Source organism: Xenopus laevis, chromosome 9_10S (genome assembly GCF_017654675.1).
Source record: "Xenopus laevis strain J_2021 chromosome 9_10S, Xenopus_laevis_v10.1, whole genome shotgun sequence".
Lineage (NCBI taxonomy): Eukaryota > Metazoa > Chordata > Amphibia > Anura > Pipidae > Xenopus > Xenopus laevis.
In genome coordinates, this window is record NC_054388.1 from 45093703 (window position 1) to 45116596 (window position 22894).

Below are 22894 nucleotides of genomic sequence, written 5' to 3' on the forward strand. Positions count from 1 at the left end.
AAACCAGCTGCAAGTACAACAATGTATGCAGCAATCTGATTGGTTGCCATGGGTCCTACCTTTTTATCCCTATCCTACATTGATCACTTTGCTGGGGATCACCCAGCAAATTGATCAGTGTAGGATAGGGATAAAAAGGTAGGACCTATCGCTTTCCTATACGACTAATCCCGCTATCTTGAGCAATGTCATCCGCAAAAAGGTGTCCCACGTGGGGCGCACAAGGCCGCTAGTCATCTTGCGCAACCCAGACCGCAAGCCGCGCCTTCCGGGCGAGAAACCATGGACCGCGGCTGTGGCCAATAGAAGCGCGGTGCTAGTGAACGACAGGCTTCCGAAGCCAATGGGTTACGCGGGGAGGCGGATAAAGGGAAAAGAATGAAGGCGAGAGAATGGAAGCTGTGAAGTAACGGTTTAGGAATATATTGGCGCCTGGGTTGGCCAATGATAGCTGGGATTGGAAAAGCTGAGTCTAGAGATGGACCAATGGGAGGGGGGAATGGAGCGGGCATGACTCTTCCACTGTGAGTGGGCGGGGAGTGTGAGGTGACTGACTGGAGGGGCCGGCGGGCACCGGGAGGCGGTGAGGAGACACGAACAGAGGAGCCCACGCACCGCCGGTAAGTTATACGGCTTATTGTGTCTATTGGGGCTGGCAAAGCACATTTAAATATCCCTGGGGGCAGAATGTGTCACAGAATACACCAGGTTTGGCAGCGCTAAGATGAATACAATAAGGGGGCAACATGTGCCCGAAGAATACCCCAAAGGTGTCCGTAGCAAGATGAATACCCCGAGGGAAACACGTCAGTGGAATACCCGTGGGGCGGCAGTGCCGTGGTAAATGCGTGTGGGAGGGCGCATATGCTAATAGAGTATCACAGGGGGCCAGTAACTGGGAAAACACCATATCAGGGGCAGACTGTGCCATCGTATATCCCAGGCTTGGCAGCAGCACGCGAATGGCACTGGCAGCATTTGCCACCAAAATTCCCCATGGATCACAGTAGCTAAATAAATGCCCCAGGGAGTGCAGCATGTGCTACCAGAATACCCCATGGATCACAGTAGCTAGATGAATGCCCCACGGAGTACAGAATGTGCCACCAGAATTCCCCATGGATCACAGTAGCTAAATAAATGCCCCAGGGAGTGCAGCATGTGCCAGTACCACATGGATGGCAGGGGGAATAGCTGGTGCCAACAGATTGCCCAGAGAGTAAGTTATTGCCTGTGGATGGTAGTGCAAATACCCCAGGATGGCAGCTAGATGACCATTACTGTATTGTATCATGCCTTTACTGGGTACCCAATGGGGGTACCTTTCTATGGAATGCCCTGGGGTGTTTTTCTAAGAGGGGAGAAATACAATAGGACATCCAAGACTTCCAATAAACCAGAAGTAGCTGGACCAAACTATAGGTACCATGGTAATTACCTCTGGTCATCTGTCCCCAACAGCAGTGAGTGATTTAGATTTGGTTGTAGATTTTGGAATGTTAGGGATGATGCTGCTGTGATGAGCTAGAGTGCCACTGTCAGTGCCTAAAGAAACCTGCTGTAATTAATACCCTGACACATTGAGCCTGGGGTACATTGGGGTGCTGCTCTATAGAGAAAATTCCCCTTTAGAAGCTCTACTTGCTTTTAAACCTGTCTATAAATACCCTCAGAGACTAATGGCATTGGGATGGGTAGTCCCTAAAAATACCCATTGATTTCAGAATTTGGCAGGGTGCATCCAGCACCTTATAGCTCTTGGGGCCCCCAGGACATAGATCAGCTCTCTGCAGCTTTAGTTCAGTAACTGCTGTCGGCTGAGTAATTCGTACAGCGACACTTTAGAGTGAGACTCCGATCAGGTGCCAGGGGATTTTGGGAGTTTTAGTGCAGGGTGTTGCTGCAAGAGTTACAGGTTAGGCATCTCTGAACTAGACTGAATGCTTTAATCCAGATATTGACTTGTGGCCATTTAATATTGAAGAGCAGCCCCTATCTGTGTGATTGTAAGCATTCCAGTGCTAACATACCCTCCCAAATAGTTCCCTTATTCTGCACTTGCCTGCTCTATAACCCTACATTCTCTGCACTGCTAGTTGCAATAACCTCTTTGCTCTTGGCCAGGTTAACCCAACACTTGCAGGAACACTATGGGATCTCTTGCTGTACATCCTTTTACTGTGGGGTGTCTGAATGTACAGCTCTGAGCATATTGGCACAGTATACCTTCTGTAGATGGTACCGTGCTCCAGTCACCCAACTCTGGCCCTGAGTGTCCTGCTCCTAGTGCTTGTCATGTGTTCTGTTGCTCATACTGCAGGCAGGCTAATTGGTGCTGTGCTTAGGTCTCTGCTCCACCCTTTTTTTTCCCGGCACAGATCTCATGGCTTCTTCTTCGTCTAACAGTATGGTGGGCATCATTGTCTCTTAGGATCTGCCAGTGCTGCAATAAGATTGATGCATGTGTTGTTACATTTCTAGTTAATAATTTGTGCAGGATTTGCCACCCAATTGCTGTTTTCTATTCTGGACAGGAGCATGGGGCTGCAGAAGGGGGACACACGATAAGTTAACAGCGAGGAGTGTGAATACAGTTAAGACTGAATGGGCGGCTGCTCAGATCTCTCCCATTGCAGCAGCTCCCGGTCCTGTCCTTTCAGGGAACAAAGGATTCGTCTGCATCAGGCTGGCAGCTCCCATGCGCTCACTATTCTGCCCGCCTCCTTCTAAGCCCCCCCCCTCTGAAAACAGAGAAGGGGAAGAAAGCAAAGCCCCCCCCCCCAGGGGGCAGCCTGTCATCTCTTATGTGCTGGAAAACTTTATTTTATCCAAAATATTTCAACTTGCCTTTTACTTGGTTCAGGGAGTTTTAGATCATATATATATATATATCTATATATATATATATATATATATATATATATATATATATATATCTATCTATATCTATATCTATATCTATATCTATATATACACAGTATATGTTTCTGTATAGCTTATTATGTGCCCAGAACATTCCTTCTCTCAATATTTGTATTTATATGTATGGGAGGAAGGTGCCATAGACAGTACAATATGAGGGTATAGCTTATTGTGCGCGCAGAATATACCTCCTGTCTATATTTTTATATATTGTTAGGAGCTGCAATATTGTTTAAATTGTATCTATTATTGCACCTCAGATAATTATGTGAGCACTAGGAGCACCTGCACTATAGCAGTTGATGCAGAATTCATCAGTCAAGTCCATGTGGCAGCTTTTACTTTATATATCATATATGGTTTGCTGTGTTCGAATAGTTCATATCCTCATAGAGAAAAACAAAAAAGGCTCTCTGGAGATTAGTGTGAATAGGAACCAGGTGGTGATTCCTTGCGCACTTGTGAGCTATAATATAATAAATCAGAGCCCTGTCCCTTGTTATCCTGGGAGGAGACACAATGCAGCCCTCTCACCTCTCCTAGGTCTGCTCCTCTTTTCCCTATAAAACCGCAGACGCTACTTGATCCTCTGCTGCATTCTTTCTTGGTTGTGTTACTGTCTGCTCTTGGAATCATTTTCTTTTATATTGCCCCCCAACCCCACCAGCACATCTGCTTTCCCCTGAGCCACACACGATCCCATTAACTTTGAGCAGCACGGAATGATCAATTAATGCCATTATCAGCCAATTGTAGCCAGTCTGTGCCCCCACCCCAGAATATAGGAAGTTGTGGTTCAGCATGAAAAATAGAGGGCTCTATTCTAACCTTACATCTCTTGGAAACTGCAATTCCCAGCATCCCTAGTCAGCCAAGGGTACACCTGATTTCCCTAGCTTTATATCAATAGTTTATAGCCGGGGTCTCCAACCTTTTTAACCCGTGAGCCACATTCAAATGTAAAAACAAGTTGGAGAGCAACATAAGCATGGGGGTGCCAAATATGGGCTGTAATTGACGGATAGAAGCCTCTATGTGGACTAGCAGACTACAGGAGGATCTGTTTGGCAGTACACCTGGTTTTTTATGCAACTAAAACTTCATTCCAAGCCTGGAATTCAAAAATAAGCACCTGCTTTGAGGCCACTGGGAGCAAAATCCAAGGGGTTGGTGAGCAACATGTTCACGAGCCACTGGTTGGGGATCACTGGTTTATAGGTATAAGGGGATCCTAAGAATGTCCAGCTGCTTTGCACCTCCAAAGAATTTCCAAATCCACTCCTTCATCAGTACCATCTGCAGTGACTAGTAAGGAGCTCATCAGTTGCCCTGTAGGTCGAAACTGTCTCTGTCATGTCCTCCTGCCATCCCATAATTGCACAGTCTGCCTATTCCCTTATCTCTTGCCACTCCCCTATCTAAATGGGTCACAGGCATTTCTAGATCGCAGTGCTACCCTGCCATGTGTATAAGTATGTAGAATACCTGCTCTAAGGCAGGACATGGCTTCCACAGAGACAGTCATCTTTACAAATAAATACACTACCCCCATATAGGAACTATAACCATTTAAAAAAATTAAAGGGGAAGTTCATCTTTACAAATCTATTTTCAAGCAGCATGGTGCACTGGCAAATGGAGAGGCGCCGAGGGGGATTTAGAATCTGATTTTGTCTTGTTCTTCTATCCAGGTGATTCCCAGTGACTCCTCTGAGGCAAAATGTCACAGAGACCAGGGCAGGAAGACCCCGAACGTTACCTCTTTGTGGATCGTGATGTGGTGTACAACCCCACCACGCAGGCCGATTGGACGGCAAAGAAGCTGGTGTGGGTGCCGTCGGAGAGACATGGCTTTGAGGCGGCGAGTATAAAGGAAGAGCGGGGAGATGAAGTGGTGGTGGAGCTGGCAGAAAATGGCAAAAAGGCCATAGTAAATAAAGATGATATCCAGAAGATGAACCCACCCAAGTTCTCCAAGGTAGAGGACATGGCGGAACTCACTTGCTTGAATGAGGCATCTGTGCTGCACAATCTGAAGGACAGATACTACTCCGGTCTCATCTATGTGAGTACTTACCTTTGTGTGTCATTTTTTGATTTTTCTTTAAAGGAATGCTATTTGGTTGCTATGGTCAGTTATCCTGGATACTAGAATAGATTGTGACCTCCTCCTTCCCTTGCCGTTCTGTCTGCTTCCCTTATACTGTGCTCTTGAAACCATGTATCAGAAGTCTGTTTTCCTCTAGGTGTGTTAATCAGATGGTTTCTGCTACATTGTTTCAGGAGACAGAGCTAGAAGTGTAAAGATATAAACAGCCAGACAGACATAATGACAGCATGTATTCATTGTGGATTGGAACGTTGCTTAGAAGGATATTTTGTTCTGTTATTATTGTCTTTTGGCTGTAGTTTCCCTTTAACGTGTTTATTGCAATAATTATTCCTAGTAATTTCTGCCTTTGTAAATGTGTTACTACAGCAGGAACTGGAAGCATCTCATAACTTAATTGTGAGTCTACCCCCCCTCCATGCAGTAGATTGTCAGCTCTTTGGATTGGTAACCCATAATAGCCATATGGATACTCTCCATAATAAAAGCTGGATGTGCTGTGTGCGTCGAAAGCAAGCTTTCTGACAGTGTAAAGGTTAAAATTGGAATAATTGGCAGTAGAATAGAGATTTTTGTGTTCCATCATCACCTGGTGCCAGCTGTGCTCCCTAATCCTCCATTATCCCCCCCCCTGATAGCTTGCGTGCCTAACGGCCAGTCAGCAGCTGAGTCAGGCTGAATCACTACTGACAGGCGCGGGCTCTACTTAAAGGAACAGTAACACTAAAAAATGAAAGTTTTTTTAAAGTAATGAAAATATAATGTACAGTTGTGCTGCACTGGTGCAAGTGGGGTGTTTGCTTCAGATGCTCTAATATAGTTTATGTAAGCAGGTTGTTGTGTAGTTATCAGGGCAGCCATTCAAAGCTGAAAAGGCACAGGTTAAACAGGCTCAGGATAACAGATAAGCTCTGTAGTATACAATGGAATTCTTCAGAACTGTGTATCCTGTGCTTGAATGACTGAATATTTTCATATGGCTACACAGCAGCTTGTTTATATAAACTAGTAGTGTTTCAGGACCAAATACACCAGCTATACCAATTAAACACATTTTTTGTGTTACTATTCCTTTAATAAAGAACATTAGCACCTGCTGTGTCCCCAGCTCCCTGGATGTTGGCCTCAGACTCTGATTGGCCCAGTAGCTTTGGCTTGTTTCTCTGCAGAGCCCAAAACTGACCTAATACTCTTGCCCTGGGTCCTGCATTTATATAAGGGTATTGCCTGGCTGCAGTGATGATAACTGGAGGCCACAGATTAGACATGTCGTGGTCATCATTCTATTTCAGTCAGTGTTACTCATCTAAAGTAATGGGCCTGGCCTCTCTAGGCAGAACTTCATTCCCCTAAGTGCTTGCACCATAGTATATGGCAGCCCTGTTTCATGTCAATATCGACTTCTTGTCTGAAATTCTTTATGGCTGGGATTGTAGATATTCGCTCACAGCAGATGTTTCATAAATCCCAGGCAGGATCAGTTAGCCTTACCTTACAGCTCTGCTCGCCGGCAAAGCCTTTAAAGGTAGCAACAGTAATCTTTACAAAAAGGTGAAACCTGGACCTAAGATGTGATAGGAAATAACCCAACACTGGCTAAGCATGGGTTAAATGCTAAATGGCTGCTAATCCATATATATCCATTTACATATCTCTTACTGTATATTAATAAGGCGGAACAACGATGGGATATGTGGTGCTGGGTTAAATGGTAGATCCCTCTTCGAACGAAAACAGAATTAATTGTTCTACCATAGGGCCGGAATAGTTGTTTAACATAGAAGAGTTGGTTAAATGTAAGCAGGTAGACAGGAAAGGTTAATATATTTGGTTCTTAAAGGGGACATGTCACAGCTGTACCAACACACTGTGTAAATAATTTGTTTCATTTCTGAATTCTGTTTGGCCCCAGGGTCCTGCTCTGTAGAGCTTGCAGTCTAACAGGCACAACTGCAATAAAAATCCTTTGGGACAATTAACCGTATCACAGTTGTTTATAAGCAGTGCAGACTTGGCCCTAGGCCACCACTTAAACCCAAATGGGCACAGGTAAGTTGTTTGTGCAGGTAGAACATCATGTGACTTTTGTGGGTCTGATGGGGCAGGGTGTAGGAAGGTATAGGAGCAGCTTCTTTATCTAAACTATTGTAGTTTTTCTAAAGCAAACACACCAGTTTTACCAGTGCAGCGCAACACTATGTTATATCTGCATTACTGTAAAACACTTTCACTTTTTTGGCGTTACTGTTCCTTTAATGTTGCCTCATCACTGTCTACAAGTTGCTTCCTTTTTGGTTGCAGTTTGGTAAGTTTGGGTTTCTCGCTTCTCTGCTGAGATTCAGGTTTATATGTCTTTTCTCACCCTGGCATACCCCCTGTATTCTCTTATCTGCCAGTATAAATTAAGAGTGCATTTATATAGGTATTGTAGTCTCCCCCTAGGCCCAAAGTGTACTAATGACAGTGATGTGTTTATGGGCCAGTCTCTCCTAGGCCCATGATTGCAGGATCAAGAGCATGCTGTTTATTCAGGTGACTGATGTGCTTGGCCTAAATCTCCCAGCACTGGTTATGTGTGGCGACCCAAAGCCCGTGGGTCAGTTGGGATTGGGTTGACTGACTAGCAAAGTTTGCAGGCGGGTGCGGGCTGAACTTTAGCCTGCATCCAACCTGTGACTTCCTAGTGCTCCACTTCTAGCGGATGTGGTCCTTTTTTAGTATACTTTAGTATACCCCCCTTCTGTGATGTCGGGGCTGGTATATAAATAGGAGGGGGTGTGGGTCAAGTTTTTCTTGACCTGCACATCACTAGTGGTTACAATGCAGTGGAATGACTAGGGGCTGGAGCAATTCCCCCTGTGGCACCTATCTGATTAAAGGAAAGAACCCCTCACTAATGAACTTGCACAAGCTTGTGAGTGGTTACCCTTGTTCCTAGAGCACAGATCAGAGAGCCATCTGTTCCTCACTCGCAGAGCCTTCTGGCCTTCAATTGGTTAATCTGACACCACTGTTGCACAGCCAGCTGTCAGGGGCACCCAGTGGCCATAATAAGGCCCTGGAGCACATGGCAATGATCAGGATGAGATCCGGCCATTCTAAATGAGACTATTGTGGCCCTGGGTGGGCGAGCTTCTTTGTGACGTGGTTGTTATGGGATGGGAGCCAAAGTATAGCACATTCCAACATTCCTCTCCCTGATAAACTGCTTCCCCCCCCCACTTCATCACCAGCATAGAGCCATCCAGCCCCCTTGGCTGGTTCCTTTGTTCCATTTAGCTAGTGGTAAAGCATCTCTAGAGGATGCTGGGATTTGTAGAATAGGCCCTTAGAACTTGAAAAAACTCCCATCATCCTCAGTTGGTCTGTCATTTGGGATTGTGTCTCTTAGTAGAGATTAGATAATTAGGTCTGACATACCTACTCCTGTGTCACCGAGTATGCCCAACTGGTTTTTTTCCTCATCTGATTTATTTATACCATGTCATGCAGGCAAGGAGAATGGTAGAAACATGCATGTTTTTATAGACATCACAGGAATTATTTATCTTTGTTTAATATACTAATATGTAATTCCCAGTCTCTGTCGCAGAGCTTGCAATCAGCAAATTCTGCAAATCCTGTGCTGGTACAAAAGGCTGTTTTTTGTATATACAGCTAATTATCTCAGTCTGTGCCATAGAGTTTGCAATCAACTGATTCTGTGGCAGTGTAGAGGACTTTGCTGGTAGGGATGGCTGATACTGGCATATTCAGTTCAGCCTGTATGAAGGGTCTGGGAGTTAGGCCAGGATCTGTATAGATCAGAGCCATCAAGTACTGAAGGCTGGAAAAGTTCCTTAGAGCACATGGGCTTTCTGCAAATTCCTGGCACCACTACTGTCTCTTTGTACTCCATAAATCCAGATTGTCAGCTTTGTTGCATCATAAATGGAAATAAATTGCACAATTTTAGCTCTGTAGACTGGCTGGGAAGGGGACCCAGTTTGGGGATGATGTGGGTCTAGGGTTGCAACCCAGTCTGTATTTTACCGGCCTAGCCGGCCGGGGCTGGTATTACTAATTTAACGGCAAAGTTACTGGTAAATCTGTAATACCCTTAACAAAATCCCTTGGCCAACCCCCAATGCGCTGGAAATGTAACTGTTCTCCTCCTTCTGGCCATCACCACGACACGGCTCCGCACCCTTTTCGTCATGACCCTCCCTTTTCATCACAGCCCGCCCCCTTTTTCGTCACCACCGGCCGGTAGAAAATTTATGAAAAGATGGCAACCCTATGTGGGGCCCAGCATGTGACTGGTTTATCAAGTGATCGTGATTGTTGTGTGGAAGGGCTCTTGTACAATGCACCTAGCTTTCTTTTCTTCTCATTATATTTATTTTCTCTCATGTTACCACTTGTGCTTCCATCCCTTTCCTTTCACCAGAACCTCCTCCTGCCACCTCCACTTCACATGGATCTACAATCATGGAAGTGAAACTTTTGGGAAAACAAATCATTTCCTTGCATGCTTTTGGGGGATGTATTTCCTGGTGTGCTCAACTCTTGCTTCGTCTTTTCTGGCAAACACAAAACAGCCCATTCTTACATTATGAGAAGGCTTTACTAGATACGACGAACACCACTCTTAGCATGAGTAGAGAAAACAAAACTATGAAATCTAAACCAATGACAGAAAATAATGTGGTTCTGATATATTTTATGTGAGAAGTTAAATGGAATTATTAGAAACCAGTCGTTACATAAGTGATGGCAGAAACCCTTTCAGCGCACAGATGGCTGTATGTTATACCATAGACACCAGCAGGCGACATCTTTACGAGGAGTTCTGGGTTTATAATAGAGAATTGCGTTCCAGGGTACTAATTATTTTACACATGATGACAGTGCTCCTCAACACGAGTCATTCCTCTAACAGCCAGCAAGGGAGCACTTAAAGGAAAACTATACCCCCCAAAATGAATTCTTGAGCTACAGAATATATCAAATTAAGTGGCATATTAAAGAATCTTATGAAATTGGAATATATATAAGTGAATAAATGTTACTTTTTTTACATCTCTTGCCTTGAACCTAGACGTGCATAGGTTTTTATACATAGGGGTTCTAGGGAGCCAAAGAATTAAAGCCAAAACACACAATTTGGCTGCAGTTGAGGATCACAGGTGGACTTTCCCATACTCTTTCAAAAACCAACTTCCTGGGCCTCATTATACACAAGGAATTTTCTTTATAAACATGACAAAATTCTCACTTCGTTCCTGTGTTATAAATCAGGGGTTAACTCTAAATTAATGGACCTTAGAGCCCTGGGAAGATTTAGTTACAGGAGAGACATGGCTGGTCTTATTCACAGGGTTCCGGCCTCCTACTCACAGCTCTGGTTATTGTTTAATGGCTTCAACACCTTCCATCTCTTTAGTGCTAATTCCCATTGTCTCTCTCCAGCCTATGAACCTTTCTGTAGGGCAGGAATGTCCCAGCTGGATGCCCATTACTATAATTTGGCCCATCACATTCTGTATGAGAATTGATCAGCCTGTTAAATGTAATAAGTTTGATAGCAGTGCTGTAGGGAATTTACTAAGAGCCATATGTAGTAGTCTTGCTGTGTATTTTCTCTGTAGCCACACGTGACCAGCGCCGGATTTAATTTCTGGGCGCCCCTAGGCCGCGCGGTCCGACCAGGCGGCCGCGCTGTCCTAGCGCCCGCCTTCCCAGCGCGCCGGCGAAAAAACGCCGGCTGGTGTAGTTGAACGGCGGCTGGGCGGCATGCCGCCCCTATTTTTTTGCCGCCCTAGGCCTGGGCCTATGCGGCCTTGCCGCAAATCCGGGCCTGCGCGTGACTCTTTAAAGGGGTTGTTCACCTTTGAGAAAACTTTTAGTATGATGTATAGAGTGATATTCTGATACAATTTGCAATTTGTTTTAATTTTTTATTATTGAAGGTTTTTGAGTTATTTAGATTTCTATTCAACAGCTCTTTAATTTGCATCTTAACCAATCTGGTAACTAGGGTCCAAATTACTCTAGCAACCATGCATTGATTTGAATAAGAGACTGGAAATTGAATAGGAGAGGCCTGCATAGAAGGATCAGTAGCAATAATATAACAAATAACTGCTTTACAGAGCATTTGTTTTTTAGAAGGGAATCCGTGATGCCCATTTGATAGATGCAAAGAGTCAGAAAAAAGGCAAATAAATAATGAAAACCAATTGCAAAAATTGCTTTGAATTGACCGTTCTATAACATAATAAAAGTTACTTTAAAGGTGAACCACCCCTTTAAGTATACTTTTCCATGTAAGACTGTCCGGTAAATGAGTTACCCTAACAGTGATATTCCATGGAATGATTGCAGCCACTTTAGAATATGCTGGACCTTTTATTTTGGTGGAAATACAGTTCCCAGAATCCATTTTTTAGGATGCTGTGGAAGTTTAAGTTCAGTAGCAGCCCCAGAAATGCTGGCTGGACATTTAAAAATCACACACACTCAGTTTGTAACTACTTTGTAATTAAAAACAACCACTCCTCAGTAAGTTTTTGCATGTTTATTGATCTAGAGGATAGACATCCCTGGCAATCTAGCTCTCTGCACTGGTTCTATAGCTCTGTGTGCGATTTTTAAAGGGGTCGTTCAAACACTTATTTTCAGTTCAGTTTCAGATTGTTCATCAGAAATAAAGACTTTTTCCAATTACTTTCTATTTGTGACTGTTTTACTAATATTGAAGTTAATTTCTTACCTTCTAAAGCAGCTCTCGGAGGGGCACTCGCCAATTTAAACTGTTCTAAATTGATACATTCAGTTGATACATTTGTTATCTGTGTCCCTGCTGAGCAGAATCCCTGAGTTTCATTAAAGGCAGCTGTTAGAATTGATACAATAGTTGCTAATAATCCACAGATACTGCTGAAAATGTATCAAGTAAATGTAGCAAATTGTAACCGTTCAGATGCTCCTGGATCACTGAGCTTCCTGACTGAGACATGAACATTCTATTTTAAACTGACATTTAAATGGTAAAAAAATAAAAGATGAAAAGTAATTGAAAAAAGTCTTTGTTTATGGTGTACAATCTGAAAACAACTGAACTGAAGAAAGTGTTCGAAAGGTGAGCAGCCCCTTTAAATTGCCGTGGCTCTAGACACAATAGAATGACCCATCTATAAAGATTTATTATAATGATACATCTCTGGGTCAAGAGTCCAACCTTGAGAATCATAGTCTAGTCTCTGCAGTGGTTCTAGAACAAATAAAGCCTGTGGGTATAATTTGTAATCACCTGGCAAATTTGAATTTGGGCAGTAACTCATGGAAACCAATCAGATGATTGCTTTCAGCTAATCACTGCTTGGTCGCTCTATAAGCAAATTTGCCCAGTGCTTATAAATGAGCCCCGGTGTCTAGAAACATTGTAGTGCTATTGCTCATTTCTCTATGAAGGTTTTAGAGCTACGGGAGTCTAGCCTTAGAAAACATAGTCTAGCGATCTGTTGCATAGTCTTGGTGGTTCTAGAGCCAAGGGAATGTGCTATTGCTAGAAACAAATTCTAGTGCTTTACCTGTCTGGGCATGTTTTAGCCAAGCCTTGAAACGTAATCTAGTGTTCTAGCGCTCTGCAGTGGTTCCAGAGACAAAAACAAGGCCTGTTCTAGAGTCAAGGCAGTACATTCTTAAGAAAACAGTCTAGAATTCTAATTTTGGTCTGGTCTGTGTGGTGGTTCTACAGCCAAGGAGAAAGTTTTATCTGAAGAATAAAATCTCTAGAAAGAATGCTACTGTTATACATCTCTGGGCATGTTCTAGTCAAGATAATCCAAACATAAGACAATTAGTCTAGCAATCTATCTTTTTGTTGTCGTTCAAAAGTTGGGATAGAGGTTTTAACTTACAAAGTGGCGTTTAGTGGGGCTGCCTGTCTGGGGTTGTTCTGTAGACGTGTTAGAAATTCAGAAATTCCAGTGCTGGTTCTAGAGCTGTAAACTGCTCTAGAAATATGTAATGTTCTTTTTCCTTGTATTCTGCATTGTTGCAAACATGTTAAAGATCACAAGTAGCACTGCCAAGTGATACAGGGAAAGCATTATAATAATAAGATACAATAATAATAAGCCCAAGTTACCCGCTTATGGATGTAAATAGCGGGTTCTATCGGGGCTGTCATGTTATGTGAGTGGATAATAATAGTGATTTCCACGAGAGAGCTAATCTGATCATGGTTATTTTTCTCCTCTCTGTCTAGACATATTCTGGGCTCTTCTGCGTGGTGATTAACCCCTACAAGAACCTGCCTATCTATTCAGAGAATATCATAGAGATGTACCGGGGAAAGAAGCGCCATGAGATGCCACCACACATATATGCCATATCTGAGTCTGCCTACCGCTGCATGCTGCAAGGTGAGAAAGTGGGGGTTAAAGGAATAGTACCACCAAAAAATGAAAGTCTATTGAAGTAATTAAAATGTAATGTACTGTTGCCCTGTACTGGTAAAAGTTCTGTATGCTTCAGAAAAATTACTATAGCTTCTATAAACAAGCTGTGGGGACTCCAATAAGCTCTGTACAATAGAAAGGTATTTTACAAAGCTTATCTGCTATGTTAGCTATGCCTTTTCTCCTTTTTTTCAGCTTGAATGGTTGCACCTATGCCTACACAGCAGCTTGATTAATAAACTATAGTAGTCTCTCTGAAGCAAACACATACATGTTACAAGTACATGGCAACAGTTCATTATATGTTCATTATATTTTAATTACTTTTTGGTGTCACTTTCACTTTAATGGTAATTAGGTGATCCCTGAGGGATTCTGGGAAACCAGAATTCCTTTGCTTTTGCTCTCTCTTTCTCTGTCTCTTTTGATGTATGATATGAATGAGAGAACCTGCTTCTGTGCGATTGGCTTAGCAGGTTGGCATTTGCCAATCAAACCGCTGTTTTTTTTTTCTCTCCCTACAATTGCTTTGTAATAAAAGACAGAAGCAGCTTCCTGTATAACTTTGTTGTTTGCATGATTTACTTATACATATGTGTGGGAGCTGCCATGTTAAAATCCCAGAGCTGTATGGTATGTGGGCTTGATGAATAGCTGTAGATTTACTGACCAGACACAGTAATAACAGCAGTCTAACATGCTACAAGGGCTAACGGTTAATTACTTTTCATGGTTGTTTTTGTAGTTTCTCAGCAGGAAGGCCAGTGCTGATGTTTGTTAGTATAACTGTTGGGTCAGACTCCTGAGCAGCTCTGGGTGCTGCTTAAATGGCTTATGTCAGGAGTGTGAATCTATAAGCTGATAGAAGTGAACATGCACATGTCACAAGTTGTACACAAGCTTTCATCTTACTCTTTCCTGGAAGTTTGCCCACGTACTTCAGTTGAAGCGCATAGCATATGTTGAATTCTTAAAGGAACAGTTCAGTGTGAATATAAAAACTGGGTTGATAGCCTGTACAAAATAACAAATGTTTCTAATATGGTTAGTTAGCCAAAAATGTAATGTATAAAGGCTGGAGTGACTGGATGTCTAACATAACAGAACAGAATACAACTTCCTGCTTTTCAGCTCTCTAGTTAATTAGCAACATGAAGGGTGGCCACATGGGACATAACTGTTCAGTGAGTTTGCATTTGATCAATGGAACCAAGAGAGCTGCAAAGCAGGAAGTAGTGTTCTGGCGATTGTTACACATCCAGCCACTCCAGCCTTTATACATTACATTTTTAGTTAACTATATAAGAAATATTTTTTATTTTGCACAGCCTATCTATTTACCTAGTTTTTATTTTTACACTGAACAATTATTTTAAGGTTAAATGCACACAGGGAATTTAAAGTGTTTTGTTGCCGTGGTGGTGCTGTATGGGGGTAGGAAAGGTAACTGTGGGAATATTGCATATAATGATTGTCAGTAGGGGATGTAACTGGGACTCTGTGTATAGTAAGGCAGGATGATGCCGGTTGAAGGATTTGGTGAATATTTATGAAGGATGGAGCCTGTTAAAACTATTTTCAGGGCTGTATCATCCAGCTGATATTGCCACCCAGTATCCAGCTGGTATTGCTGCACAGTTTACAAGATATTTAGTCCTGGGCCCCTTTTACCGACAAGGACATCCTGCTGATAATTCTTTTTTCAGGGAGGAGTGTCAGGGCCACCAAGGGTGGTAGCAACCCCCCCCTTCTTCCCCTTACTCCCAGACTCCCCCAACTCTATGTAATGTCTGTCAGCCTGGGAGCAGGGCGGCCATCGTGTTCTGTTCCTTCCCCAGCTGAGCCGGGATTTCTGCCTCCTCTTGCATGCCTGGAGTTCATTCTCCTTCCTACTCATTTTATTTATGACTGCTGAGACTGGACTCACTGTGTAACTAAACATGTATCCCATTACTTACGGACTATCCCCTCTTTCCTGCACTCATTAGTTTGTAAAATGTATCCCTCTTCCATTCTTTAAACCAGTAGAACCAGAGGGCTGTAATTTTCTGGGGATTACCCAAACGGCCATATTTGTGTGCATGTGATCATGAAATAAAGGAAGATTTTGCGGATCACAATCTTGACTTTTGTTGTGAAACCTGGCCATGTAGGGCACTTGGCAGAACTAGGGTATTGGCAAACAGATAGTGTGGCACATTCATTAAGAGGACAGAACTGTAATCACAGCTGCTTCATCTGCTTAGGGCCTTGTGCCTGTCTGATTAGTCTCTGACTTATATAAAGGGCTATTATTCTGACCAGTTTTTGATTTGTAGAATGTGAAACTTTTTTTCTTGTTCCTGTAAAATAAGCAATTTCTTCTAGAGAATCGGAGTCACTCTCGAGCTTGCGCTGCCTCTATGGAATGTGCCTTGAACTTAATCCCCAATCTCAATCCTCTTTACTGGCCACCTTGAGTTCTGACATTTAATGCTTAGTGCTGCTATTTCCTGCAGCCTCATCCTAAATCCACCGAGAGCGATGTACAACTCTAATCTCATGGATTCCGTGTGTATATGGGAAGAGCCACAATACAAAATCAAGGCTTGTTTCTGGTTCCATGACACTGGAGGTTTAGAGTTTTCCATTCATCCGTTATAGGTATTTTGAAGGAACCATGAACTCTATATAATTTTGTTTTGAGTTAGTAAATTTTGGGTTCCATTACTGCCTTAGTAATGGTTCCTGGTCCTTCACTAATGCACCATAAGTACTTGAAATTATCTGCTTTGCTGGTTATGTGCAGGAGTTGTAGAGGTCCACGTGGCTTAATGTTGGAAATAGTTCAACAGGTTCTTTAGTCTGCACTTGTGCCTACCGATTGGCTCCAATCTGGTGCAAGTCCTACAGTTTCCACCTCCACTTTGTTTGCTGAAATCAACTGTCATAGACAGCACCATTAGGGAATTTCTTTAAGACACCTTTATTAGGAACTGACCCAACCACCATCGGTCTTTTATCAAGATGTTGGAAATGCCATCGATTTGGAGACAAAGAGATGTTTGAGGAATAGCCAGAATCACAGCACCATTAGTGAGATTTATAACAGACAAGGGAAAGTTGTGCTCATCACTAATTTTTAAAACTATTAGGCGGGGGTGCAATGAGGCTGTGACCACAAAATACATATAGACAATACATGAGGTCCTCTGCATTCAACCCATTATCAATATATTTAAGACATTGAGACATTTTCATACTTACTAGCTGCTTTCAAAGTAAAACTCCCAAACTTGGCTGCCCTTTTATTAGACACCAGTGGGATCACCTGACTATAGCTGGGAAGGGTGGGAACTACAACATGGAGCTGGTCACTGCTCCTGTATAACTATAACAAACAAGGGAAAGTTGTGCTCACCACTATTTTTTAAAAACATCAGGCAGGGGGTGCAATGAGGCTGTGACCACAAAATACATATAGACAAATACAAGAGTCCTCTTCACTCAACCCATTAACAATATATTTAAGACAGAGACATTTTGTGCATACTGCTACTGAAAAATGCCTTACCCTTTAAACAAAACAGGGGTTGTTTGTCCAGGTATTGCAATATAGTTAAGCTGGCCAACTACGTCAAAGTCATCCCATATCTGGCCAGTCCAATGCTCAATTTTCATCTGATTCATTAAGAATTCTATTGCTTCATTGTACATTTTACCTGTAACTTAAGGTGGCCATACAGGGCCCATAAAAGCTGCCAACAGACCGAGTCGGCAGCTTATTGGCCTGTGTATGGGGCTCTCCGACGGGCTTCCCCGATCGATATCTGGCCGAAAGTCGGGCAGATGTCGATCGGATGGGACTAAAAATCCCGTCGGGTCGCGGCCGCATCTGTTCGTTGATGCGGTCCTGCGATCCGGCCGCTCTTTCCCCATCGCTAGGGCCCACGATCGGATCAGCCCGATATTGCCCACCTCAAGGTGGGCATATCGTGGAGAGATCCGCTTGTTTGGCGACATCTCCAAACAAGCGGATCTTTCCGTGTATGGCCACCATTACTTGCTGCTTTCAAGGTTAAAACTCCCAAACATGGTTGCCCTTTTATTGGCCACCACTGGGATCACCTGACTATAGCTGGGAAGGGTGGGAGTTACAACATGGTGCTGGCCACTGCTCCTGTATAAACTATAACAAACAAGGGAAAGTTGTGCTCACCACTAATTTTTAAAACCATTAGGCGGGGGTGTAATGAGGGTGTGACCACAAAATACATATAGACAAATACAAGAGTCCTCTGCACTCAACCTATTATCAATATATTTAAGACATTGAGATGTTTTTTGCATACAGCTACTAAAAAATGCCTTACCCTTTAAACAAAACTGGGATTGTTTGTCCATATATTGCAATATTTGTAATTTTGTAGTTGTAGAGGGCCACGTGGCTTGATGTTAGAAATGCCATCGATTTAGAGACAAAGAGATGTTTGAGGAATAGCCGGAAGCACAGCACCATTAGTGAGATTTAGGTGTGCGAGTAATTTGGAAATAAATGAAGTCCATTGAAGGCATCTGAATGAGACTCCACAAAAAAATAACCAACTCCTCAGAAATGAGAACCAAATGTTGCAGTATTTGGCATTATATTTTCTTGGTCAGTATCCAATAAGCAGCTTATACTGACTCAAAGCAGCTCTCCAAACACAAGCCTTCCTAACAGCCTTTTTTTTTTTTTTTTGAAGTCAATATCTCAGCTAAACGATAACATTCCAGACTGCAACAAGAATGTTTTTCCTGTTTGATATATAGCTCAACTGCTTTGCCTTTATGATATTTTATTTTGATCCATGGAGACAATGTGATATAGAGATTATCAAGCTGTGTTATTGTACAGCAAAAGCAGACTGGCCTGTCTGGCATTCACTTTATGACTCACTAGTTAAAGCAAAAAGGAGAATATTACAATATCCCTTTAACCAATCAGTAATGCTCTATATTTTATGTGAAAAGGTAGCAAAACAGTGAGTGGTATGGGTTTTATTTCCATCAACTGAAAGTTGCCAGCAAATAGTTTTATATGTATATGGCACATAACTTTCAGCTACAGATATGGAAAAGGATGAACTGCCCTCATAGACAACTTGATTCATCCAGGAGAAAACCCTTCTCTCACTGATGGTTCTGAGAGAAGTGGTAAACGTAGTGGAGACTAGGCTGTTGTTTTGGGTTGTGAGAGGAGGAGAGGAGGAACTATTCTGATGTTCTGGAACCTTAAGGGAACCAACCAAAGGTTGAGCTGGTGTTAAGTTGAGAACTTATGACCTGACCTGACTTGACTTGAACTTCATGTTTCAAATAAAGATTCTGGCATAGTGCTGGTGTGAAATTGTGAACATCAGACCTTCTGACTTGACTTGAACTTCAGGGCCCAACCAAAGATTCTGTGGGCCTCTTTTTTTCATCCTGTTGGAATTTCAGGGATCTGTTGATTATCTAATAGTAAGCCTGTGGTCTCCTAATTGTTGATAAATTGCATCTTTCTTAAAGGAGAAGGAAAGCTACCAAAGCAGTTTATTGCCAATCGATTAGCCACAATAGTTCAAGCTTTAACACTATATTTAGAGTAAACAGCTCTAGAACTCGCTATGCTTGTTTAGGATAGCAGCTGCCATTTTGGCTTGGTGTGACATCATTTCCTGCCTAAGTTTCTCCCAGCTTGCTCATAGCTCTAAACTCAGATTACAGCAGGGAGAGGAGAAGAGAGGGGGGAAAAGGGAGTGGGAGAGTTGGCGAGTAGCAAACTGAGCATGCTCAGGCCCTAGCCCTGTAGGTTTATGCTGACAACAGATAGTCTGATACAGAAGCCCGTGTATACACAATAGAAGGAAAGAAATGCTGTGTTTTTTTTCAACAGATGACTCAAAGCAGCATTACTTTGAGGGTTTACTGGTGAATTTATTTAGACCTTTTTGATAAAGCTTATTTACTTTTAGCCTTTCCTTCTCCTTTAAGAAATTGAAATCATCATTGCTAGAGAATTTTTTGGTGTTTCTCAGAGTAATAAAACGGTGATTTTTAATCCTTATAAAGCGTTGTGTTGTCCAGCTGGTTCTCCATCCACTTCAGGCCCTTGTTTTTGGTGATGTTGTGTGTTAAAGGGAAATTGCCTGCATGTGAGACAAATGTGTTGGTATATCAGAGGAAACAATTGTGTTCTGCACAGTATTTTGATGATGTTGTTGCCAAGAACAATCTTCAAAGTCCATCTGTTATGAATCTGCCATCTTGTTGTGCACATGTTAATGCTTAGGGTGGGCGTCTGGTTGAGTGGTTGGGAGGCTGAAGGCCAGGATATATAATCAGCCCTCCAAAGACAAAGTACCATACCTTGTATGTGTCCCATTAGTATCACGTCTGTACCCTGGACATATGGATACATTCTAGAAGAATGGCTTATTGCAGGATCCTGGGAGTTGTAGTAAAGCAACAAGCACTGGATACCATGCCCTTGTGTATTAGTGATACATAGTGTATATAGAATTGGATCAATCCACCCTTTGCTTTTTTTTTTTTTTCTTTTAATCTTGAAATGAATCTCTTACTGAGCTGCCCAGTCATTAAAAGAAAAGAAATCTGTAGGATGGGGAAAGAATTAGATCCATTTATAGGGGGTAATGTCCGAGATATCGGGGAATTGCTAAACTTGTCTACACAGGCAGAAATAATACATTTCTGGAATTAATCAGGCAGGATATTCATAACAAGTGATGGTGTCTGAGTTTAAGTGTAAATACCACCCCCACCCCCACTTGTTTCCCTTAAAGGCATTGTTTAGTATAAAAATAAAAACTGTCCTTTTGGTGTGGAATAAAAATAAAAACTGGCTAAATAGTTAGGCTGTGCAAAATAAATAATGTTTCTAATATAGTTAGCCAAAAATGTAATGTAAAGGCTGGAGTGACTGGATGTGTAACATAATAGCCAGAACACTACTTCCTGCTTTTCAGCTCTCTTGGTTTACACTGACTGGTTACCAGGCAGTAACCAATCAGAGACTTGAGGGAGGCCCACATGGGTCATAGCTTTTGCTTTTTAATCTGAGCTGAATGCTGAGGATTAGTTTGCAAACTAACTGAACAGATAATGTCCCATGTGGCTCCCCTTCAAGTCACTGACTGATTTAGAGTTAGAGAGCTGAAAAGCAGGAAGTAGTGTTCTGGCTATTATGTTACACATCCAGTCACTCCAGCATTTATACATTACATTTTTGGCTAACTATATTAGATAAATTTTTTACATTTTGCACAGCCTGTCTATTTACACATTTTTTTATTTTCACACTAAACTGTTCCTTTAAAGGGGTTGTTCACCATCTAAATACTTTTTCAGTTGAGTCGTTTTCTGATATGACTTTTTTCAGTCACTTTACATTTATTTTTTACCGTTTTTAATGGGGTTGTTCGCCTTCAAACAACTAGTTGTTTTCTGATAGATCACCAGAAATAACGTATTTTTCCAACTACTTTATATTTTCTATGTGTCACTGGTTTTCTAATATTGAAGTGTAAACAGTGTCTTTTTTCACCTTCTAAAGCAGCTCTGGGAGAGGGGTCGCCGACCCTGTAAACTGCTCTAAATTGATACATTTAGTTGATAAATTTCTTATCTTTGTCCCTGCTGAGCAGAAGCAGAGTTTCATTAAAGGCAGCTGTTAGAATTGATACAATAGTTGCTAATATTCCAGAGATGCTGCTGGGAAATGTATCAACTAAATGTTGCAAAATTTCGACCTGAAAGTGGTTGACACCTTTAAATATCTGGGCCTTCAAATTCATAATAACTTTGCTGAGTTTATTCCCTTGAATTTAGATCCAGCGATTCAGCAGTGTACGAGGGTGTTAGCTGTATGGCAACACCTGCCGCTTACGCTATGGGGTAGAGTGGCCCTGTTTAAGATGGTTTTCCTTCCGAAATTCTTATATCTGTTTCGCAATTGCCCGGTTCACGTACCCAATAAGGTTTTTCGCACCATTGACAAAGTGGTGACGTCATTTATCTGGAACAATAAAGCCCCCAGGATTGCCAGGGAAACTTTATGTGCTCCTTTGGATAGCGGTGGTCTGGCGCTGCCCAATTTGAAGGCCTACTACTTGGCAGCCCAGGCTGCCTATGTCCATTGGTGGCTAGTGCCTAATGCAGAGAACCCTAACATGCAGCTACAGGCTTCGTGGATGGGCTCAGTAGAGGCATTGCGGAATGCTCCTTATAGAGCACCCACTGATCTCCCCAAGGGACTAGCTGTGGTGACGACTACCCATAGGGCATGGCTCTCCGCTCTCCGTATGACAGGGGCTGACCCACCATTGCTCTCCCCGAGCTTGCCACTCTGGAGAAATTCTACCCTAATCCACTTTAAGGACCTCCCCGATTTCCAAGACTGGCCACTAGGGGGTATAAGATTCTTATCTGATGTTCTAGTGGACGATATGTTTATTTCTTATACTGAGCTTAGAGATAGTATGAGGGTTCCCAATCTGAGGCTTCATGCTTATTTCCAATTGAGGGAGGCCTTTGTGGCGCAGTTTCGCTCCCAACTACTGGTAGCCGAGGACTACCCCCTCTTGAAGCTGGTTCAGACGGACACGCCAGCTAAGTTAGTATCCCGAATCTATTGGCTCCTGGTCCGAGCCCCTGCGGCCCCATTCCATCGCACTTACCTTAAATGGCGGGACACACTAGGCGACCTGGAGGAGGACCAGTGGGAAGAGGTGACTGGTAATCTGTATCACTTCTTGGTATCCTCTCGCGATAGGCTGATTCAATACAAGTTTCTCCATCAGGTCTATCTAACCCCGGCTAAGTTACATAGGTTTGGAGGTAGGGCTACTGGTAACTGCCATAGGTGTCAGGAGGAGCAGGCCGATTTTCTCCACATGTCATGGCAATGCCCCCACATACAAGCCTTTTGGAGAGCTGTCATAACGCATCTCTCGACATGTCTGGATCTCCCCCTGGTGCTTACTCCACACTCCTGTCTGCTGGGTATTTTAGAGGGGGTTATTCATGGGAAATTCTTACAACTGCTCACTCGAGGTCTGCTATACTATGCAAGAAAGTCTATTGTACTGAGATGGATGGGGCCTCGGCCCCCTACACTGACAATGTGGCGTAAGCTAGTGAATGCTGTCCTCCCCCTGATCAAACTTACCTACTTGTCTCGGGGCTGTCCTGACAAGTTTGATAAGATTTGGCGTCCCTGGACTGATGCTGAGGGTATCTCGGATGTGGGTGAATAAGCATGTATCTCCTGACCAAGGGAAATGTATCTGTATTCTTGTTACTATTGTACGGAATTGTTACTGGTCCGTGCCTCCCAGGCGGGAGCATACCCCCCCCCCTTCCCCCTTGTCTTGTAAATGAAAATCAATAAAAA

At 42.8% G+C, this 22894-nt stretch overlaps 1 protein-coding gene across 6 annotated transcripts in view; it reads left to right on the forward strand.

Moving 5' to 3' along the window:
- Window positions 1–201: 201 nt before the first annotated feature.
- The window catches only part of myh10.S (myosin, heavy chain 10, non-muscle S homeolog), a 53613-nt gene continuing 30920 nt past the window's right edge, over window positions 202–22894 (forward strand). Inside the window, exons 1-3 of one of the 6 annotated variants that reach the window (XM_041577719.1) lie at window positions 202–620; window positions 4614–4987; window positions 13287–13443. In XM_041577719.1, the coding sequence (XP_041433653.1) occupies window positions 4643–4987; window positions 13287–13443 (502 nt within the window). In that variant the 5' untranslated portion in view covers window positions 202–620; window positions 4614–4642. 6 annotated transcript variants of the gene reach the window in all.